Source organism: Syngnathoides biaculeatus, chromosome 18 (assembly GCF_019802595.1).
Source record: "Syngnathoides biaculeatus isolate LvHL_M chromosome 18, ASM1980259v1, whole genome shotgun sequence".
NCBI lineage: Eukaryota > Metazoa > Chordata > Actinopteri > Syngnathiformes > Syngnathidae > Syngnathoides > Syngnathoides biaculeatus.
The window spans coordinates 11063460-11084895 of NC_084657.1; the positions used below are offsets into that span (position 1 = coordinate 11063460).

The 21436-nt window shown below is 43.2% G+C and overlaps 3 protein-coding genes across 4 annotated transcripts; all 3 read left to right on the forward strand.

Moving 5' to 3' along the window:
- Nucleotides 1–775: 775 nt before the first annotated feature.
- Nucleotides 776–10993, forward strand: ddx46 (DEAD (Asp-Glu-Ala-Asp) box polypeptide 46). 2 transcript variants are annotated; one of them, XM_061803939.1, is made up of 23 exons: nt 776–925; nt 1152–1322; nt 1680–1802; nt 1894–1981; nt 2519–2690; nt 2763–3010; nt 3341–3448; nt 3528–3693; nt 3784–3904; nt 5100–5275; nt 5364–5485; nt 5565–5643; nt 7404–7486; nt 7562–7726; nt 8216–8378; nt 8454–8647; nt 9200–9337; nt 9399–9548; nt 9693–9920; nt 10053–10271; nt 10452–10596; nt 10763–10836; nt 10914–10993. In XM_061803939.1, exons 1-23 carry the CDS (start codon nt 909–911, stop codon nt 10959–10961), a joined length of 3198 nt encoding a protein of 1065 aa, XP_061659923.1. In that variant the 5' UTR covers nt 776–908; the 3' UTR covers nt 10962–10993. The 2 variants fall into 2 exon arrangements, with proteins under 2 accessions (XP_061659923.1, XP_061659924.1); XM_061803940.1 differs by having other exon boundaries at nt 2522–2690.
- A 380-nt stretch (nt 10994–11373) lies between these two features.
- c18h5orf24 (chromosome 18 C5orf24 homolog) lies at nt 11374–16808 on the forward strand. The gene is made up of 2 exons (XM_061803389.1): nt 11374–11870; nt 12721–16808. The coding sequence occupies exon 2, from the start codon at nt 12721–12723 to the stop codon at nt 13375–13377; it is 657 nt and encodes a 218-aa protein (XP_061659373.1). The 5' UTR covers nt 11374–11870; the 3' UTR covers nt 13378–16808.
- An 897-nt stretch (nt 16809–17705) lies between these two features.
- txndc15 (thioredoxin domain containing 15) lies at nt 17706–21375 on the forward strand. The gene is made up of 6 exons (XM_061803388.1): nt 17706–17922; nt 18745–19043; nt 19113–19250; nt 20448–20611; nt 20722–20852; nt 20922–21375. Exons 1-6 carry the CDS (start codon nt 17802–17804, stop codon nt 21116–21118), a joined length of 1050 nt encoding a protein of 349 aa, XP_061659372.1. The 5' UTR covers nt 17706–17801; the 3' UTR covers nt 21119–21375.
- The last annotated feature ends 61 nt before the right edge of the window (nt 21376–21436 follow it).

Sequence of the window (21436 nt, forward strand, 5' to 3'; positions counted from 1 at the left end):
ATTCAGGGAAAATGAAAAAATACATTTTTCATCAACTATAATTTAGTAAAAAATGGAAAAAAAACTTTTTTAATAAATTGTTGCTGGACACTTTTTAGTAAAAGTCTTTTATGCATGTTTTTTTTTCATTTTATTTTTTTTAGATCATTGGCTCGCAGTTCTGAGGATGGGGGTTTGCATGTTCTCCCCGTGCCTGTGTGGCTTTTCTCCGGGCACTTCGGTTTCCTCTAAAGTCTCTAAATTGCCCCTAAGTGTGATTGCGAGTGTGACTCTTGTCTGTCTCCATGTGCCCTGCGATTGCCTGGCAAACAGTTCAGGGTGTGGCCAGCCTCCTGCGTGATGACAGCTTGGATAGACTCCAGCACTCCCGTGACCCTCGTGAAGATAAGTGTCTGGGAGGAAAATGTTTTATGATCATAAAACATCCATATAATGATTTATTCTAATATTTACCATAATTTAACATTATTTAAAATATGGCTGAATAAATCCGAAGAAAGAGAATTTTGATTTTAATATTTAAATATTTGGTATTTCATTAAAATAGTTATTTGTTCATTATTGATGTAATCATAAATAAATGCAGAATGTGAATGTAAAATGCTTCACTCACCTTATTTTTAAATGAATCCGTAATCGTTAAGATGGTCTCGTACATTTAAAAAAAACATTTTAGTGTGACTTTTTAAGGACAACAATCCATCATTCGTGTTCGTTGAAACCTCCCGCCGCTTGGTGGCGCTCTCACAGCTGGTGCAGCCACATTTCCACAGCAAGTGTCGCTTTCTTGTGACGTAAGTGTCTTAAACAGAAGCAAGCGTTCTCCGTTTAAGCGCCACACCGACGTCAAGAACTAGTTGGAAACTCATTGGACTTTTTTTTCACGACTCACCTTCGTCTTGTTATAAATGGGTCGAGAGTCGCGGTACGTACAAACGCGTTTTTGTTCATCAATATCTATTTTTTCAAGTGACTTATTATAGTTCGACGGTGCTCTTAAACGAGATCATTTACATGCTAACGTTAGCATGCTAACTACGCTGTTGTACTGGTACGTCACCAAAACATTGCCGGACGAGTTTCGTTCCCGTATTCACGTCGATTTCCCACCCACATTTCAGCCATAAAATTGATACTATGTTGTTCTTCAGACATTACAGGAAGCGATCGGCTTCGCCTCGGCGCTCCGGCAGCCGCTCGAGGAGTCGCTCCCCGGACAAACGCTCCAAGAAAGATGACCGGGATCGAAGCCGGAGGGACCGCTCTAGAAGCCGGGATCGGCGTAGGTCCCGGTCTCGCTCTCGAGACAGAAAGCGGGTCAGGTGAGTCACGTAAAAAACAAAAAAAAAAAGACCACCTCTGCATGAGAGACGTTTACATTTTCCAGCCAGCAGTCCATTCATAATTTGATCTAATTATAAAATAATGCACGTCTTATCAATGTATACATTCACAGAATGTCCGACCAGTGCGTGTGGCGCATGCAGTGTAAACATCACCGAACATTTGCTCAATCAGACGGATTTGTGTATAGGCAATTTGCAAGAGATTTACTTGGTTAATTTCAGACTTGATGTGTGTGCAGGCTTTCCACAGATCCTTCCCTTTGGATCGAAAAGATGTGGAAGTCACTTTTCTGTTACACGTTGTCTTTTAATGAAAGTTTTTCTTCTCCATAGACGCTCCAGGAGCAGGGAGAGGAGAAGGTCGAGAAGCCGAGAACGGAAGCGGTCGGGCAGCAGGGGCCGAGGCAGGAGGTCCCGCTCGGCCAGCCCCGTAAAGAGCAAGAAAACTGATGAAAAGTCAGCCCCTGTCCTCATCTCAAATGTTGCTATAGCATGCCAATGAACTTGAATTTAGTGGAGTGGTTTTTTTTCTTCTTCTTCTGTGCAGGTCAAAAAGTAAAGAGAGGGAAAACCTTGATGTTGTACCTGAGAAGAAGAAGGTTAAGGAGGAGAAGGAAGAGGAGAAAGTTGAAGATGTAAGGTGTTGTACTAAAGAAAATTAGAATCAGATTTATGTTCTAATTCACTTATTCCTTACAAAAATGTCAATGAAATACAGGACAATCTGATTACATAGGATGTAAGGGACAAAAAGTGTAATTGTCTCTAATGCTTGAGTTAGGCCTGTCACAATACATTTATGAGCATGTTATATCCCCCCCCCCCAAACTATCAAGATAAACACTAGTATTGTTTTTTTTGATGCCACTGATATAATGACATTACAACTTAAATGGTCGAACATATGAATTCAAGATAAATAAAACGGACTCAGGCTCCAAAATTGTTCTTGTACTGCACTGTGGTGTAGAGAAACTTTGTCTTAACAGGCAAGTGGACAAAATTAATGCTTGCACCTCACATGCGTGTTATTATATCTAATTAAGGAAAAAATTGTTTTACTATGTTACTCAATTAATTGATGAGATAATCAGTTTAATAAATGAAAAATATTCGATTGCTACAGCCCTCAATGCTAAGGTGGACATCCTGGTTTTGACATGTGCCTCCAGCAGCAGGACTTTGACCAGAACAAGCTGGAGGAGGAGATGAGGAAGCGGAAGGAACGTGTAGAGAAGTGGCGCGAAGAGCAGCGGAAGAAGGCCATCGAGAACATTGGCGAGATCAAGAAGGAGCTGGAGGAGATGAAGCAGGGCAAGAAGTGGAGTCTGGAGGACGACGACGGTGAGCGGACCCAACGCAAAACGCGTACTCAACACTTTGTCGGATCGTAACACGGGCGCCCCCCCCTTACAGACGACGACGAGGACACGCCTGTCCCGATGGAGGCGGATGACGACGACGAGGACGGCGAAGGCAAAGTGGAGGCCAATGAGGGGGAGGCCGAAGAGGAGAAGATGGAAGAGGGCGAGAAGGACACAAGCGCCGCGCCCGCTGAGAAGAAGGACGACGAAGACGACGTCGACCCGTTGGATGCCTACATGGAGGAGGTGAAGCAGGAGGTGAAGAAGTTCAACATGGGAGGCGTGAAAGGAAACGACAAGGTAGGAAAACCTTTTTGAGCTCACGTCGTTCCCCCCCCCCGCCCGGGAAGTTGGTACAATTCAGCTCCTGACATCAATTTTGCCAGTTGACATCAACTCAAAATGCATATCATAACAGAACGCATGGAAAAAGTCAGAGCCGCGTACCAAATTGAAGAGGAAGTTGCCCATTTTAGGTTAATTCTGTTCATCACACTCCTCCTAGGAAATTCACCAACATTCTTTCCTTTTTTTTTTGCCGACACCTTCAAATGTAGTCAAAGATGGGATGCGAGGGTTTTCTTATCGCTGGTTGCTGCTATATTTTTGTTTCTTCGTCACTGTCGACAGAAGGGAGCAACCGTAACCAAAGTCGTGACAGTGGTTAAAACCAAAAAAGGGCCTCACACTCACAAGAAGAAGGGTGAGCTGATGGAGAATGACCAAGATGCAATGGAGGTAAAGTGATGTCTTCTGTTTGGCAATTTTTGTGTGGAGATAAAATTAAGATGACGAATCCTTCCAACGTGTCACGCAGTACTCGTCGGAAGAGGAGGAAGTAGACTTGCAGACGGCGCTGACGGGCTTCCAGACCAAGCAGAGGAAGATCCTGGAGCCCGTCGACCACGAAAAGATCGAGTACGAGCCCTATCGCAAGAACTTCTACGTGGAGGTGCCTGATCTGGCCAGGATGTCTGTTGAGGGTCTGTTTGTCGCGCAATGTACATTTTAAGTTTTGGAAGAAGGAAAAAAAACGCGTTTCTCCGTTCTAACACGTTGGCGATCCGTTCCAGAAGTGAACGCCTACCGGATGGAAATGGAGGGAATAACGGTGAAGGGGAAAGGCTGCCCCAAGCCCATCAAGACTTGGGTGCAGTGTGGCGTGTCCATGAAGATCCTCAATGCCCTCAAGAAGTGAGTATAGACAATCTTATTAATCGATACTCTAACGTTAAGCGTGGGGAAGATTATTGATCAATATCATTTTAGCGAGTCCTTTTAATTGATTCAGCCTCTGGTAAGTGGATGGTGCAAAAATGTACTTGTGCACATTTAATAGCCAAAAATTTTAATATATAAATATTGTGTGTGTGTGTATTGGGGGTGAAGTTGCACGCAATTTTGTGGTAAGAAATGTAGCTGAAGTTATGTTAATGGAATGTTACTCGCTTCTTAAAACATTGTACCTTCCTTTCCCTCTCCTCCACTCTTTTGTGGGTTGTGGCCCAACCACTTGGTCGGTTCCGCTTCACGACGATAGACCGACTTGATTCTGTCAGGACTGAATACGTTCTTGATTTGAACCGGTCTGGGCGCAATAACCCTGGGGTGCGATCGGTGGAAATGAAGCAAAAATTCTGATTAGCCACGATTTATTCAAGCTTTAACAAAGGGAAGTCTTTTTTTTTTTTTTTTTTTTTCCCTCCGCGCAGGGCAGGTAACTTTGAAGTGTGTTTCTTTAATAACTAAAATCGCCATTTCAAAGAAGCATTAGAAGCTCATTTGTATTTGTCTGACATTTACATTTGTTTGATCTTAAAGTGGGGCACAGTGTAAAAATACTTGTTAGCAGTAGTGTACCATCCGTCCATTTTCTTTGCCGCTCATCCTCATGAGTCGCCGGGAGTGCTGGAGCCTATCCCAGCTGTCGAGGGCAGGAGACAGAGTACACCCCGAACTGGTCGCCAGACAATCGCAGGGCACATGGAGACAGACAGCCGCACTCACAATCACACCTAGGGGCAATTTAGAGTGTCCAATTAATGTTGCGTGTTTTTGTGATGTGGGAGGAAGCCGGAGTGCCCGGAGAAAACCCACGGAGGGACGGGGAGAACATGCAAACTCCACACAGGCGGGTCTGGGATTGAACGAGGGACCTCAGAACTGTGAGGCCAACGGTTTACCAGCTGATCCACCGTGCCGCCCTGTACCTTTCTTATAATGAGAAATCTGTCCATCCCAACGAGCAGGGGAAATAACTCGACTTGCTTGAAAACAGACTTTCTGAACGTTTTCAACCCACGTTGTCTTGCAAACCCGATTAAAAAGACATTAATGATGAAAAATATTTGTAAAAATTGTAACGGAAGGGTGCCTATCATCATTACAGGCAGAGCTACGAGAAGCCCACCCCCATCCAGGCACAGGCCATCCCCGCCATCATGTCAGGCAGAGACCTCATCGGCATCGCCAAGACGGGCAGTGGCAAAACCATCGCCTTCCTCCTGCCCATGTTCAGACACATCATGGACCAGAGGCCACTGGAGGAGTCCGAGGGACCCATTTGTAAGTTTTTACAGTTTTACCCCCAAAAAAGGCCAAGTGGGATGGAAAATGGTGGAAAGAAGCCTTGTGTGTGGTTGTTTTCCTTTAGCCGTAATCATGACACCCACCAGAGAGCTGGCCCTGCAGATCACCAAAGAGTGCAAGAAGTTCTCCAAATCGCTGGGACTCAGGGTGGTGTGCGTGTACGGGGGAACGGGTATCAGTGAACAGGTAAACGTCCGGGCTACGATCGCGCTACAAACAAACTGATCCGCAGTCATGAATGAGTTGGCGGTACCTTTCCTGCTAGATTGCGGAGCTGAAGCGAGGGGCGGAGATCATCGTGTGCACGCCGGGGAGAATGATCGACATGTTGGGTGCCAACAGCGGTGAGTGTGCCCACGCTTTGATGGTTGATCGGGAGCCAGGTCTAGTGTGGCGACTTTGTTTGTCGTTTACGGGGAAAAGTATCGCCTGTTTTGTCAGTAGATGCTCAAAAAAAAAAAAAAAAAGTACATTTTATTTCCCCCCCAAAAAAGACAAGACCAGATGTTACAGGTGTATTTCCTCACATCGTGGTGTCAACTTTAATGGACGCTGTGCCTCAAATAATCCGCGGGTGTGGCATCTTTCATTACTTTTTGGATAATTTCATGATGGCCACAGTATAAATTATTGATATACAGTCCAAATTATTATTACAATGCTTTTATTAGCTGTTAAAGGTGAATTTCATTTTTATTACTACAAACGGTATATCATTTATGATAACAGTGTTCAATTAAAAGGAAGTACGTATCTTTTTTTTATTTAATAAAAATATAGAAAAAGTTTTCAAAAAGAAAAACAGTATTTGAATATCCATGCTTTATATAGGCTATATTATATTTGCACACATTATATTTTATACTGTATTATATATTTACTTTTTTTTCTAATCACTTGTTTTGTTTTGGGGGTCATTTTTAGTACATTTACAATATGTTTTATCATAACGTATGTTATGCTATGTTCTATGTTGTTATTTGGGAATAAATGTCACAAAGTTGTGGATATAAGTGCAATTCATTATAAAAATGAATTTGTACAAATAATCTCACTTCCAATTAAAGCCTTGTAGTTGCAGTCATAAGAGGAAATACGGCGATTGCACCAAACGCGACCATATTCGCGGGAATGATGGAACAAGCGCACACACTAAACCCCTTGTATGCCTTTCTGATTGGTCATCTTGCATATTATATTTGATGAAGTCGGCACCTCCTTACTAAACTGTTTGAACACCTTTTGAGATGAGTGGTCTCAACAAGCCTGTGATGTTTCCCGAAGATCGGGGCAAAGGCAGGTAGGTGGACCCGGTGCCTTTTGACAGCCAGCGATGTAAAACCACTTTCATGAGTGTCGCTGTATTGTAGGGCTGCAGCGATTCAATTCATTTGAATATTATCACAGAATAAACATTTATCTACTGACACTCAAGAGGTAGAACTTTTCATTCTCGTTCGCCATCGCACAGGCCCCAGTTTTTGAAATTACATCCAAAGTCCCAGATGCTACAGTTCAGAACATGAGGCTGGTTGCTCCAAGTGGACAAAAATAAAACCTGCGCCCAATGTGCATATTTCACATTGCTATTGTTCCTTTCAACGTTGCAAAATCAATTTTGATCCGATTACTCAACTAATTGACGGGAGAATCCGTAGATGAATCCATTCTGGAAATATTGAAGTGCAGCCCTACTGTATTGCAAAATGTTTACACATGAATGTGCATATTTTTCAAAAGTGTATTGAGCACAAGCGGTTTGCAGGCGGTTCTGTGGCTTCCACACATGCGAGGTAATCTGCAATATGTTTTTTCCCCTTCTTTAGGTGAAAAGGCGTACGGTCAGATAATGCTTGAATGGGGCTGGCTCCATCTCTTGTTTTGTATCTTGAGGCTGTTTTCTGACTTTTACAGGTCCATCACCAAGATGGTACGCAAGACCTGAGATAGCCAAATATGAGCCACACGTTACAGTTTTAAAACTAGCCACCTTAAAGTCATCCACAGTGCAATGTTATGTGCATATCGATCTTGAACAGTATTAATGAGCTTCGCTGCTTGGCTGTTCAGACTTGACCGATGCGTCTTCTACCTTGACGTGCAGGTCGCGTCACCAACCTCCGCAGAGCGACGTACGTGGTGCTGGACGAGGCAGACAGGATGTTCGACATGGGCTTCGAGCCGCAGGTGGGCACGCTACAGACCCGAATGCAAATCTTTTATGCTCGATTTCCAATGTGACGCCGTGGTTCCTCCGCCAAGGTCATGCGCATTGTGGACAACGTTCGTCCGGACCGGCAGACGGTGATGTTCTCCGCCACCTTCCCCAGAGCCATGGAGGCACTGGCTCGGAGGATCCTGGTCAAGCCCCTGGAGATCCAGGTGGGCGGACGCAGCGTGGTCTGCTCCGACGTGGAGCAACATGTGGTGAGTTTCTGCGGTGAGCCAAGCCCGAAAGGGTGGGGGACTTGGTTGGTTTGTACTTTTATTAAAAACTTGTAAAAATAAAAATAAATGGGGATTCTGTAGTACACGGGTCTCTAACCAAAGTCCTGTAGCCCGCCACATGATTTTACGTGGTCCGCGAAGGCAAATCGTCTGTCAGCTTTCATGCACCAAAATTGTCGTATATCATAAGTCACATTGAGATGAGCAATTTTGTCCTACCAAACATGAACAGCGGTTAAAAAAAAAAACTGATTACCCTTGATTTCTGATTCCAAAACTAGTTCATAAATTTCATTTGTAAATATGATGAGACGGTTCAAGATTTTTAATGGATTGATATGGTCAGCGCGGCCCTCTACAATGTGGCCCACGACAAAAAATGAGTTTGACATCTACATTCACGTGAATCACTTATTGAGTGACCCGAAAGTCTGCTGCAGTTGATAAATTGATGTTTTGTTCCTGCAGCTGGTGATTGAGGAGGACAAAAAGTTCCTGAAGCTGCTTGAGATCCTTGGCCACTATCAGGAGAAGGGCTCAGTTATCATCTTCGTGGACAAGCAGGAGCACGCCGACGGTCTCCTCAAAGACCTCATGAAGGCCTCGTACCCCTGCATGTCGCTTCACGGAGGTACCGGAACCGCCTCTGCAAAGCTCCCTTCTCACCACTCCTGATTTGATTCCAATGCTTCGGCTTCATTTGCAGGTATTGACCAGTACGACCGAGACAGCATCATCAACGACTTCAAGAACGGGGCCTGCCGCCTGATGGTGGCCACGTCGGTGGCTGCGCGAGGCCTGGACGTCAAGCAACTCATCCTGGTGGTCAACTACAACTGCCCCAACCACTACGAGGACTACGTGCACAGGGCCGGACGCACGGGCCGAGCGGGCAACAAGGTTCGTTCCCAGTAATAACGTCGTCTCTTGTCATTTGCCGGAGATGGGGCTCAAGCCGTTTGCACGTGCCACAAGATGCTGGCAAAGCACTACTTTAGCGCAGCGCTAACAGGGCCGATTTAAAAAAAAAAAAAAAAAAAAAAAAAACACATACCTGTAAAAGTCACTTCCTCGGCACATATATTCCACCGGTTTCACTCTTACCTTTTCCGCTCGAGTGCCCCCTTGCGGCTGTTAGGAAAAAATGCACAAATGAACAGCATCACCGCGTAAGCCGCAGGGTTGAAAGCGTGTGGAAAAATGTAAAATTTTACAGTTTTTTTCTTTACAGAGTCCATGAACTAATGTATGCATGTACTAATCATAAAGAATTTTATTGTAAGTTTTATGCTCTTTCATTTTTATTTATTTATTCCGCGTGTTATTTTAGGATTCCCAATAGCATCAGGCAAAAGGACTGCGACGAAAAGTTGTCTTTTCGCTTCACTGTACACTTTTGGATTCTGTGTAATTGTCTTGGATTATAGCGGATTTTGGTCTCATTCATTTTAGGGATATGCCTACACCTTTATCACCGAGGACCAGGTCCGATACGCCGGCGACATCATCAAAGCCCTGGAGCTTTCCGGATCTCCCGTCCCGGCCGACTTGGAACAGCTTTGGGCCTCCTTCAAAGACCAGCAGAAAGCGGTAAGATGGGGGGGGGGTTCCCTCCCCGTATTTGCCATTTATTCATCCGTCGTCATTCCAGGAGGGCAAGACCATCAAGAGCAGCAGCGGCTTCTCGGGAAAAGGCTTCAAGTTCGACGAGACCGAGCACGCGCTCGCCAACGAGAGGAAGAAGCTGCAGAAGGCGGCGCTTGGCCTGCAGGATTCCGACGACGAGGATGGGGCCCTTGATGTGAGGAACTCCATTTTTTTTTTTTTTTTTTTGAAGTGGGATACTCAAGGCTATTATTAACAATCTGTACCTCGCTAAACAACAAATTGTCTCTTACTCTGCTTGCGGTTTCTGCAATATCTCATATTTCGATGCTCCTTTCAGATTGAGGAGCAGATCGAAAGCATGTTCAACTCCAAGAAGCGCGTCAAGGATCTGACGGCGCCCGGAGCGGCGGCGGGCGGAGGCGGCTCCTCGGGCGCCTCTGCGGGCTCGCTGAGTGGGCTCTCGGGTCTGGGACCCACGTCTGCCGGAAATATCCAGAAGCTGGAGATGGCCAAGCGACTGGCACTCAAGATTAACGCACAGAAGAATCTCGGAGCTGAAGCTCAGGTATGTTGTGAAGTCGACGTTGCTGTTATCGAGTCGGTGATCTGGTGACACCAGCCCGAACGGTGTTGCGATCGGGTCGATCTCGCTGGGGGTTTTCCCCAAGTACGAACGGTCCTTCCCCACCCCCGGTAGGACGTGATGCAGCAGGCGACCAACGCTATCCTGCGCGGTGGCACCATTATGACGCCCTCGGTGTCGGCCAAGACCATCGCCGAGCAGCTGGCCGAGAAGATCAACGCCAAGCTCAACTACACCCCGGTGGAGAAACTGGAGGAGGAGCGGCAGGCGGCCGAGCAGTCAGAGACTGTCAAGCGGTACGAGGAGGAGCTGGAGATCAACGACTTCCCGCAGGTCGGACGCATGCCGCCGTCTTCCTCAAATTTATGGAGAATTCCTAAATGGCGCTTTTTTTTTTTTTAATACATTTCGCTGGTGCGACATGCTTTTCAAATGTCCCCAAATGAGCCTGTTTTAAAATGTGACATTATTTTCCAAAATATGACCCCCACCCCCAATTGCGCTCTACCGCAGACGGCCAGGTGGAAGGTGACATCCAAGGAAGCCCTGCAGAGGATCGGCGAGTACTCTGAAGCCGCCATCACCATCAGAGGAACCTACTTCCCTCCCGGGAAGGAGCCCAAGGAAGGGGAGCGCAAGATCTACTTAGCCATTGAAAGTATGTATTTTTCCGTCAGAGAGGCTTGGAGATTACTTGATGATTTTGATTCCAAAACAATGTTGAATCAAACATTTTATTTTTAAGACCCAGCCCTACTTTCAACATGAGGTGTTTTTTTTTTTTTTTTTTTTTTTTTTAACTCATAATTGTGGATTATTTCCAGGTGCAAACGAGTTGGCTGTGACCAAAGCCAAAACGGAGATTACACGTCTTATCAAAGAAGAACTCATCAGATTAGTAAGTTTGGTTTTAATTAATAGTTGTTTTTTAAAAACAAAACTTTATTTAGATGAAAATCTTCCTCTCTTTTGCAGCAAAACTCCTACCAGCCGACCAGCAAAGGACGATACAAAGTGTTGTAAAGATGTGCTTGTCATTAAAAATTTTTATCTTATTTGGTTTTCCCATAATGCTCTCTTACCCGCCTCCGTTTTTGCAGGTTTTCCAATGTTGTTCATTTTTGTTTATATTCACACACACCTTCTTGTTAGAAATGAGGACACTGAACCCATCCGTGATTTTTCAAGTTTCACCTTTTTGTATAAAAAAAAAACAATCATTTGATGTGGAAGTGTGCTTTTTAATCCACCCACCCTTAATAAATCATATGGGTGAGGATTTTTTTTAAATTATATTAATATATGTGGCTGCATTGCAGACTGCGTTTTACATTATTTAATAGTCCACTTTGTATATTATTCATCAGTGGTGGGGTTGCTGCAGTGGGTTCAATACAAGTCATAGAAACCAGGATTGCCGTGACAATATAACAAATAGGCTGATAGGAGAACGAAATAGTTTTGAGTCTGTGTTCCTAATTGTTAATATTTGACAGAATGGACGTTTTCTGGCAACGAAATCGGCATCGACATGACGGAAGGAGGGGGGGCGAGAAAGCAGGGAAGACTCCTTCCGAGGGGCACAGTTGCGCGCACGCGCAGTCGGCTGCGCTCGCGCCTCTATTAATTTTTTATGGAAAATGGCTGCGTTTTTCATCCATAGCCGCGGAGCCACAAGATTAAAAAAAGGAACATAAAATAACTTTATTTTTACGGGGTATATTTGGCGTTTTGATGTTTGATGAAAAGTCGGCTGCGGGATGTGGTGACCCCCCCCCCTCCCCGAGAAGCAAGAAAGCGAGGAAAGGAAAAAAAATTGACCCGTTTGCGCTCCGAGGGATGAAAGATCTTTTTTTTTTATTTTTTATGAGCGGGGGTGTGGGGAGCTCCCTGACTCCTTCCGCGCCGTCGCCAGCCGACCATTAAGCAAAGGTAACAATCTCAGCCTTCAAGCAAGTGCTTATTGTTAACACGGGGCTTGTTTCGTGCTTTTAAATGTTAGCATCGATGCTAACGCAGAAAACAAAACAAAACCACAAAAAAAAAAAAAAACAGCCATTGTCCGCGACTCGCGGTTTCGTCATACAAAAAGATCCCAGGTTCGTGACCGATGAGGGGTGTACACGCAATTAAGATGTATGAATTATTTGTATATTTATTTTTGTGAATGAGTGTCACCCACACACAAATTAGTTGCGTTCAACCCGCTCACTATGCTTGTTTTTACGTTGCTACTAAAGTTATAAACAAGGCCATTATGTCTACGTCTGCTAGTAGGTGAAAAATACTCGCAGAAAATTTAAAAATGACGAATTTTTCCTTGCTGTCCTAATCTTGATATCGGTGATTCCAAATTAATTTCCTAACCTTTATTGCGTAAAGACATTTCTCACTGCACATCACCAAAATATATATATTAGAACAATAATATTTATTGACAAGGCTAAAATGACGTGGCAACAGAAAAGCAAAGATACGTTATATGTAGCTTTTTTTTTTTTTTTTTACAAAAAAACAGTTGAATGTTTAATGTGGTTGATTTCACTGGCTTAGTACTTAGTGTACCTGCTATTTATATTGTATGTCTTGTCATACTATATTTCTCATGATCATATAGGCTGCTGAGGAATTTTTTTTTAAATGTCACAAAAAAAACATTCATTTTGCAGCAAAAATGAACAACAAAATGAATCAATCTGAGTGTTCCTGATTGATTTAATAGGAAAACATTGTCAATGAGTCGTGCCCGTCTAACGAGCTCTCCTCACCCCCCACCCCGAAGATGATGCGCCAGGTGTCGAGCGGCGACTTCTGCATGAACGCGCGGCCGTCTTGCTTGGCCGAGGACGCCCACCACCCAGCTGCGCACTTTGACCTGTGCCCGTCGCAGCCCAACAAGTTCTACCCGCCTCCTCCGGCGCCTCCGCCCCCATCCCTCCAGATGACGCTGGCCCCCATGGCGCTGCCCGGCCCCGGGCTCAAGCCTATGCTATGCCCTCGACAGGAAGCCCTCGGCTCCGCCAAGCTCCCGGCCGATAAAAGCGGCAACCCGTCGGCCGCACCGAACGACTGTAAGAAGAAGAGCAAAGGCGCCGGGAAGACGGGGCGTCGCGGGCGCCCCCTGGGTACCACTAAGTTGGCGGGATATCGGACCAGCACGGGGCGCCCGCTGGGCACCACCCGCGCCGCCGGTTTCAAAACGAGCCCCGGGCGGCCGCTGGGCACCACCAGGGCGGCGGGCTACAAGGTGAGCCCCGGGCGGCCCCCCGGTAGCGTCAAGGGCCTCTCCCGCCTCAACAAACTGGCATTCGGGGGCACGTGCAGCGGGGCTTCTTTCCCGTACCCGTTGGCCCACAAGGAGATACTCTGCGAACCCTCCAGCAAGGACAAGACCCCCGCAGAGGGAGGTAACCCCACCTTTAGTCCCAATGAGGGATGATGGTTTTTTTTTTGTTTTGTTTTGTGTTTTTTAAATCAGCCTTTTCTATAATCTCACAAACAATATTTCCTCACGCTTCAGACGGCGTTTTAAACTTATTCCTTGGGGGGAAAAAAAGACTTTGTGGTGCCGCCACGAATGTTGGATTCAACAGTTTAGGACACTCAGAAACTTTTTTTTTTGGGAGGGGGGAGGAATCCCGTTCAGATGTTGACTAAGGTAGCAAGATGTGACTGGAAGTTAGCTACATGGACATGGGATGTAGCTTTTTTTTTTTTTTTTTTTTTTTTTTGGGAGGAAGGTTGTGGGGGGGTTCTCTGGTCCAGTGTGTGTGTTTGTATAATAATACAGTATTCCCCCATATATTTGTATTATTTATTTTTTTGTAGAGGCGGTGGCCTATCCTCTATTATTTGCTGATAAACTCATTCAATGTTTTTGTGCTCAGGCCAAAGTCCTCTCTGATGGGAAAAAAAAAACATTGTTTTGTCACCGAAATGAAGTGAGGACCTTCATTTTGACAGAAAACAAAGTAGTACTTTGGCACCACCTTATGACAGGTGGGTATTCACGGACAGCTTTTCAGGCTACAATTTAGGCGGCCCAAACAACAGAATTTACATTTAAGTTAGCGTGACGCGATAGGAAGGAACTGAACGGGTGTGCCGACGTGTAGCATTTTGTTTTCGATACCTTTTACGTGTTTCCAATAACAATGCAAGAATGCATGCGGGAGGTGTTACTCGAGCAAAATAGTGGTAGAAATACTAATAAATCTGTTACATCATAATCAATGTCACTATAACCCCACGGACCACCGCTTGCACATGTCGGATTATTATTATTATTATTATTGTTATTATTATCTGTTTGGCCAGTAAACAGTCATCCGGTCAATCAAAATCAGACGGGATTGGCTACACCTCTCTGATGTGCGACTTTATCTGGAATGACTCAAAATTGGTCGTTGCGATGATGATGCAATGTTGTGAGAAGGCTACAAGTTACAAAAACTTTTTTTTAAAATTCTATACCTTAAAAGGAATTTAAATTGTATTTTTTTCATTTGGAAAAACATGTTTTGTAACTATTATTACTAATCTGTGATATAATAGGCGGCATGGTAGCGCAGTTTTAGAGTGTAGGCCTCACAGTTCTGAGGACCGGGGTCCAAATCCCGCCCCCCGCCTATGTGGACTTTGCATGTCCTCCCCGTGCCTGCGTGGGTTTTCTCCGGGCACTCAAAAAAAAAAAAAAAAACATGCGCCATTGATTGGACACTCTAAATTGCCCCTCGCTGCGACTGCGACTGTTTGTCTCAATGTACCCTGCGATTGGATGGCGACCAGTTCAGGGTGTACCCCACCCGCCCCCTGCCCGTTGACAGCTGGGATAGGCTCCAGCACTTCCCGCGACCCTCGTGAGAATAAGTGGCTCAGTAAATGGACGGACGGATGTTATATAATAGAAAGTATTTTTTCTTTTCAATCCATTTTCAGTTCACTTTTTATTATAATAACCTATTATGAGTATTATAAGAATGAATTGATTGTTAATAAAAAAAATGTCATTCAGTTTTTCAGATTTTTTTTTTTTATTCTTACTTTCTTTGACTGCAAGGATGTTTTTTTTATCAGTATGATTGAAATTGTTACATAGCAAATTATTTCATTAATTTATTCTTGTACTTTATTATTTCTAGTCCTTTGGAATTTTTTTTATTTAATTTTTTTAAATTTGTTTTTTTCCCAGAGCTCTGTTCCACCACATGCGCATGCGCAAATATGAGCTGTTTTTTTATTTTTTAAACGCTCCACTTAGGCAAGCTGAAAGCGTTGAACTGACGAGTCGATTTTATTCTCTTCTGGAAAGCTCGAAACTGACTAGTCGCTGGTGACTTGTTTTTGGCGTCTAGTTTTCTACCAAAAGCATACATGCAATATTATACAGTAGTCGATTATGATGTCATTGTTCATGTTCATTTTTTTTTTTTTTTTATGTTGCTTTGAAAAGTCAAACAGCTGACACGATGACATAAGAAAGCAAAAAAGGCTCTCCAATTTGGCCCCGTTTGTGTTGGTACGCACTCCAGAAGTGTTCATCTTGGTGCAGTAATCTTGTCTTACGTATTGTACTGTAATACCTTTTGATGGTAGACATTTTTAGCGTTATTATTACACCAGTGTTTTGATAAACGTGTACGCTGCGTGCGTGCGTCTGTGCGGCTCGCCTGGACCAAAGAATATGGACAATGTCGTCGTCGTGCCACATGAGCTTCATTTCCGCGCGTTTATTTTTCGTAGAAAATAAAAAGATAGCAAAAAGCACTTAAAGCGTGGCATCATCCCGTTGAAGCTGCGCGTGATATTCACTTTTAGCCACCATAATTTCACGTACTGAGGGTACAAAAATGTAAACACAATGTTCACGCTAGATTAGTTTTTATTGTTTTTTCAAAATATAAGTGATGGTTATGTAGCCACATTTAAGTAATGTTTTTTTTAAAAAGGTAATAAATAACCTGTTTCACGTTGCAAATTTAACCCACAAATACTTATACTGTACAAGTGCATCTTAATAAATTTGAATACAGTTAAAAGCTGAAGCTGGTATATTTTCAGAAGATGCTTTCCAAAAGGCCAATTGCTACCTAAATTCTATCCTTCAAGCTCACCAAAATTATCCAAAACAAAATTGCGAAACGTGTACATGGATTTTTACGCTATGCACTTTTCAGCCGGGACAAGAGTAAACCACAAATGCGACGGCGCGAGTCCTGATGTCTGCCGCAGCTCACGTCCAGTCATTCACACGTAGACTCGTTGATGTCACACGGCACCCTTCCAGGCCCCGCCTCTTAAAGGCACATGCACATTCACGGACACAAATGAATTTACAGTATTTTCTGTACGTTTCATTTTTTTTTTCAAAATACATTTCCAAGGTATTATAAAACATTTGAAAAGGTTTAAATGTGTTTAAAGTATGCGGAAGGGGTCAAACTTGTAAATGTTTGTGATGTGGCCTCTTTATCGTGGTTATTTACATATTGCGGGTGAGTCTGGTAATGATCCCCCACACAATATATTAATTTATTCAGGTACATACAAAAAGTGGTCCGCCCCATGGTTTGGAAAATACAATAGTCAAAAGTCCTTGTCATGCATTAAAAAATCAACAAAAGTCATTCAAGAATTTTTCTTTTTTTTTTTAATGTCTGGAAGTTGCAAGAAATTAGCTGTTCATTTTCTTGTATCACGATGTAATACACGCAAGCCAAAAAACGGGGGCCTGTTTTGTCATTAAGGTCATGATTACATACTGAAATGTCACAAAGCATGGAAAATGAATAGACTGTGCTCGGTTTGAAGTTATTTCCTCTTGCTGCCTTCATCAGTATCACGTCAAGACCTGTATATACTGTCGACCAGGTAAAGTGTGAATGGTAACGTTAAAAAAAAAAAAATCTTTGTATAGATATTGTTCATTTTACTCCTGCATGTTTGTTGTGCAATGTCCCAAGAGTTCTAGAATAAAAAACAAAAGTGGGAAAAAAACGAAAACAATTCACTGTCCTTGTATTTTTAAAAAATTGAATATTACATGGTAGAAAATTATTTGTTCAAATAAAAAAAAATCACTAAAGAATTATAAGAGTCAAACTAGGTTGGATTAAAAACTTCATGTACTGTATATGTATATATATATATATATATATATATATATATTATATATACATTCTGGTTTATGGTTTGTATGCATATTGAGAACATTTCATTAAAAAAATAATTATTTCCAGTTGTTTTCAAAGGTATTTATAGATTAAAGTAATATAAAATTGGAATAATTTGATATTTTTCAATTTTGTAAGGATTAATTTTAAGTGTTATATATATATACATATATTATAATATAATAATTCTTATAATCTCATGTTTCATTTTATTAATTTTCGGTTATATTAATTTGTCTTATGACTGTTTAAATATAAGAATTTGGGGTTGTATATCCTTTCATGTATATTTATTAATTGTGTTTTGGAAAATAATTTTATCTTCGATCATTTTTCTTCGATCTTACATTGAAAGGGGTTTGGTAAAATGGAGACTAGAAAATGTAAAATATTTTTTACAGTTATTCTATGGTTATTGATTCTAATTCTAGGCATTTCTGACATATATGAGTCTAGTTTTCTTAGAACTTTGAATAATTGCACTTAAAATGAGTGTTTTGCGAAGAAATCCTATTAAAATCTGAGATTATTATATTAAATGCATGGATTGTCTTTTTAAAGGAAACAAACGGAAGCAGAATGCCGGTGTCTCATTTTAAACTGTCCGTCATTCAGTCTGTGAAGTTCTGTTCTGTTCCGTTCCATTATACCTGGACGTCAACCGATTAAAACATGTCTTAACGGTTGCTGTATGCAATTGATATTTTGTTTTAGGGGGAAAAATATGTTGGGGGTTATTTTAAATACTCTCAAACCATTTTATATTTTACGATTCATCTTTGTGTTGAGCTTTTTGTCGGTGACAGCGGACGGTAAGTTACGGCTAGCTTAGCGGGCGTCCTGATAGCAAAACATTCGGCTTATTAGGAGCAGCGGCTACCGATCTCTTTTTACAAATATATGATATGGTAAACCCTAATTTGAATGATATCTCAAAACAGGGTTGTGTTAATTAATCCTTTTAAAAAGGCAATTAATTGGCTCATAATAGCGGAAAGCGATTCTTTTATTTCAGACATAAAACAGTAAATTATGGAAATTTTTTTTTTTTACAATTGACTAAGTAATTAACACCCCCTAATAATGTTAAAATTTTCTTATCCTAACACATTAAACTGTAAATATATCACAAACGATAATCCCCAAACACTTGAGCATTATTTCAAACAAATACAAAATGACCCTCTAAAAATAGCTTACAGATTTGATATTAAAAACAACAAACCTGTAATTACTTGAACAACCAGGCTAACCTTTATTTCTCATCCGTATACAAAAATTGTCTATCCGTTGAGATTGATCAATTTTAACATACTTTCTTGAAGATGAGTTTTGGTTCAATCTTGTTACTGAATATAGGCTCGAAAAAGGAAAAAAAGTGTACATTTTTAAATAATGAATCACAAATAGGCAAGGGATTGAATCTGTTATTTGTGGTATAAATGATATAAAACCATAACTAATTGACATCCACCCAAAAAAAAGTTTGTCATTCCCATAAATGACACAAGATGGCTGAAAAGAACTTAAAAAATTATTAATAATAGGATAAGATAAGCTGCTACCTTCACTTCAACATAATTCCTTTGCCGCAAGATTGCCCAAAAGCAGTCCATTTATATTTTCTTCTCCAGAGCACAATGAATTATTGCTGTCCGAAGAAGAAGAGAGAGTGACGTCACGCTCCGAGGGCGTCCCTGAGTTCCCCGAGGCCGAGGACCCGAAGCCGCTCAAGCGCCAGTTCAAGACCGCCGAGATCGCCGACGCCGTGATGGGCACCGAGGCCCCCGTCGACCCGTCCGACATGGAGTCTCTCTTCCCCAAGGACGTCGAGGACTTCCAGGCGGGCTTCTCGCCGCCGTGCGACGACCGCGACGCCGGCGAGCGTCCCGCTCTGGTCGCCGAGGATGACGGCGAGGAGACGTCCCAGCAGGTAAGCGAAGGTGTGAGTCGGTTGTATGTTAAAGGCGTGTTCTGAACAACGTATTGGTCGGCGGTTTAGGTGATGTTGGACATGGTCCACGCTCCCGCCGCCGAGGAGAAAATCACGGAGGCCGCCAAGACCTTCAAGGTCAACTGCGACCAGAGGAACGTCAGCGACGTGGACGCCTTGGCCGTCAACGTGCTCAACGCATCGCAGGTTACACCCCTTCACCACATTTCATTAAGGTAGATACAGTTGATGTCAAAAGTCTACACACCCCAGTTCAAACGCCAGGTGTGATATTCCCCCCCCCCCCCCAAAAAAAAAAAAAAATCCCACTATTCCCGTAACCGCTGCGTAATTCAAATGGGGAAATGACATCATTTCGAGGGGGAGTTAAAATCCACAACTGAGATGTTGATGCACAATTCTGCACACCCTCTTAAAAATGGGGTCTAAGTTCAGTTTTTCTACTTCTATTTTTCTCGTTTTATTTATTTATATTTTTAAAGCAGGAGCTGGAAGGTTTTCTGCTAACACTAACTGCAATGTTGGGGTGCATGAGACATGTTGAAAGAGGTAAAAAAAACAACAAAAAAATGTCAAGGAATGGCTACAAGAACATCGAGCTTTATTCAGTTAATTGAAGGCGATTTAAATGTCTGTTGAGCTTGAACGTGAGAGATTCACTTTGAACACAGGCACATCTTCAGTTGTCAGAGGGTGTGCACACTTTTGCAACCGCATTACAGCCACGCCTCGGTTCTCGACCGCAATCCGTTCCGGAAAACGGTTCGAGAAGTGATTTGTTTGAAAACTGAATCGATGTTTCCCATTACGATGAATGGAAAAAGAAATAATGCGCTCCAAGCCTAAAAAAAATTGGGCTTTTTAAAGCTTTTCGTGATAATAAACTGGATAGTAGAAATAAATGTATAGTTTAAATACTTTATATAATAAAATAATTTGATAAATGTGTATTTTTTTTTTTCCTTAAAATGTATGCTTTAGTAGTAGAGTACCCGAGGCTGGGAGTGGGTTTTTTTCGAAGTGCGTTCCAATTGTCGTGGGCGGGTCAACTGCATTATGTTATTTTTGTTTTTTTCGACGGCGTGGGAATTCACATCAAAGCGTGTTGTGGGTCAGCTGGTCTGGCCGCGCGCAATTCGTTATTTCCGGGTTTTGTCGGGGGCGTTCGAAATGCCGATTTTCGTTCGATAACATGCAGAAAAATCTCTAAACTTTTTTCGGAAAACCGATTTGTTCGAAAACCGAGGCTTTACTGTACGTCAGTTATGTTTTCTTACCCTCTTGAAAAGATTTTTAGCCTAACTGCATTTTGCATAATTCAACACGACCCAAACAGTCGCTGCATTGCTTGCATAATGAGTCAGGGCGGTGTTCACCCGTCAGGACCTGATGGAGTTCCTGAACGCCAACGGCACCGAGTGCTCCGTGGTGCTGTTCTTCACAGCTTGGTGCAAGTTCTCGGCCGGGCTGGCGCCCCATTTCAACGCCTTGCCTCGGGTCTTCCCCGCCGTGCACTTCCTGGCCCTGGACGCCTCGCAGCACAGCAGGTGAGCGCACGCCGCGCCGACGCGCCGCAAATGTCCAGGAGAACGCGGCGTGTCAAGCGCAGACTACAGCTAAATAGCGATCCAAACAAGAGTAAAACCGTCTCCACCAGTCTGTCGACCCGATTCGGGACAGTGGCGGTCCCCAACATCCTCCTCTTCCAAGGAGCCAAACCGATGGCTCGCTTCAACCACACCGAGAGAACCCTGGACATGCTCGCCTCCTTCATCGCCAACCAGACGGGTGAATATGAAATATATATATTTTTGGGAAATATACAATCGTACTAATTGACACGATAAAAATGTGAAGGACTGGAGGCGGGGCCGGAGATGAACGTGACGGCCGGCGACCGCCTGGGCCCCCTGGCCGGCGTGCCGGTGAAGAGCATCGACTGGTTGCTCGTCTTCTCGGTGCTCTTCATCGCCGCCTTCACCACCTACGGGATCCTCCGCACCGACAGCGTCCGCTGGCTCATCCCGGGCCAGGAGCACGAACATCAGGACTGAAAGCGGCCGAGTGAACGGATTTGTCGTGACGCTTAAGCGACATAAGCGTTCTAAAATCGGGTTGCTGAGTTCATAACAAAAAATGTCGCAGCTCCTCCGCGGCTACTGCTAAATCTTTAGTTTGAAGCGATCTGATGTTCAACAAACTGTATTTCATTGTCAAACTTTGATGCACCAGTGATTTGATTCGTGAATTTTGTAAATGTTGCATCAGCAGTCTTGGAAAGTAACTCTTTGAATTGAACGACTAGATTTGATTTCATGGCCAAATTTGTCCTTATAATTCATTGCATTACTGGGAGAAACTGTTTAATAAGT

Coding starts and splice junctions, on each gene's coding strand:
- ddx46 (XM_061803939.1), top strand. Junction 1,982..2,518: donor AAGAGGAGAAAGTTGAAGAT/GTAAGGTGTTGT, acceptor ATGTGCCTCCAG/CAGCAGGACTTTGACCAGAA. Junction 10,837..10,913: donor AAGAAGAACTCATCAGATTA/GTAAGTTTGGTT, acceptor TCTCTTTTGCAG/CAAAACTCCTACCAGCCGAC.
- c18h5orf24 (XM_061803389.1), top strand. CDS start 12,721: ATGATGCGCCAGGTGTCGAGCGGCGACTTCTGCATGAACGCGCGGCCG.
- txndc15 (XM_061803388.1), top strand. CDS start 17,802: ATGCAATTGATATTTTGTTTTAGGGGGAAAAATATGTTGGGGGTTATT. Junction 20,612..20,721: donor GACGCCTCGCAGCACAGCAG/GTGAGCGCACGC, acceptor CGTCTCCACCAG/TCTGTCGACCCGATTCGGGA. Junction 20,853..20,921: donor CTTCATCGCCAACCAGACGG/GTGAATATGAAA, acceptor AAAAATGTGAAG/GACTGGAGGCGGGGCCGGAG.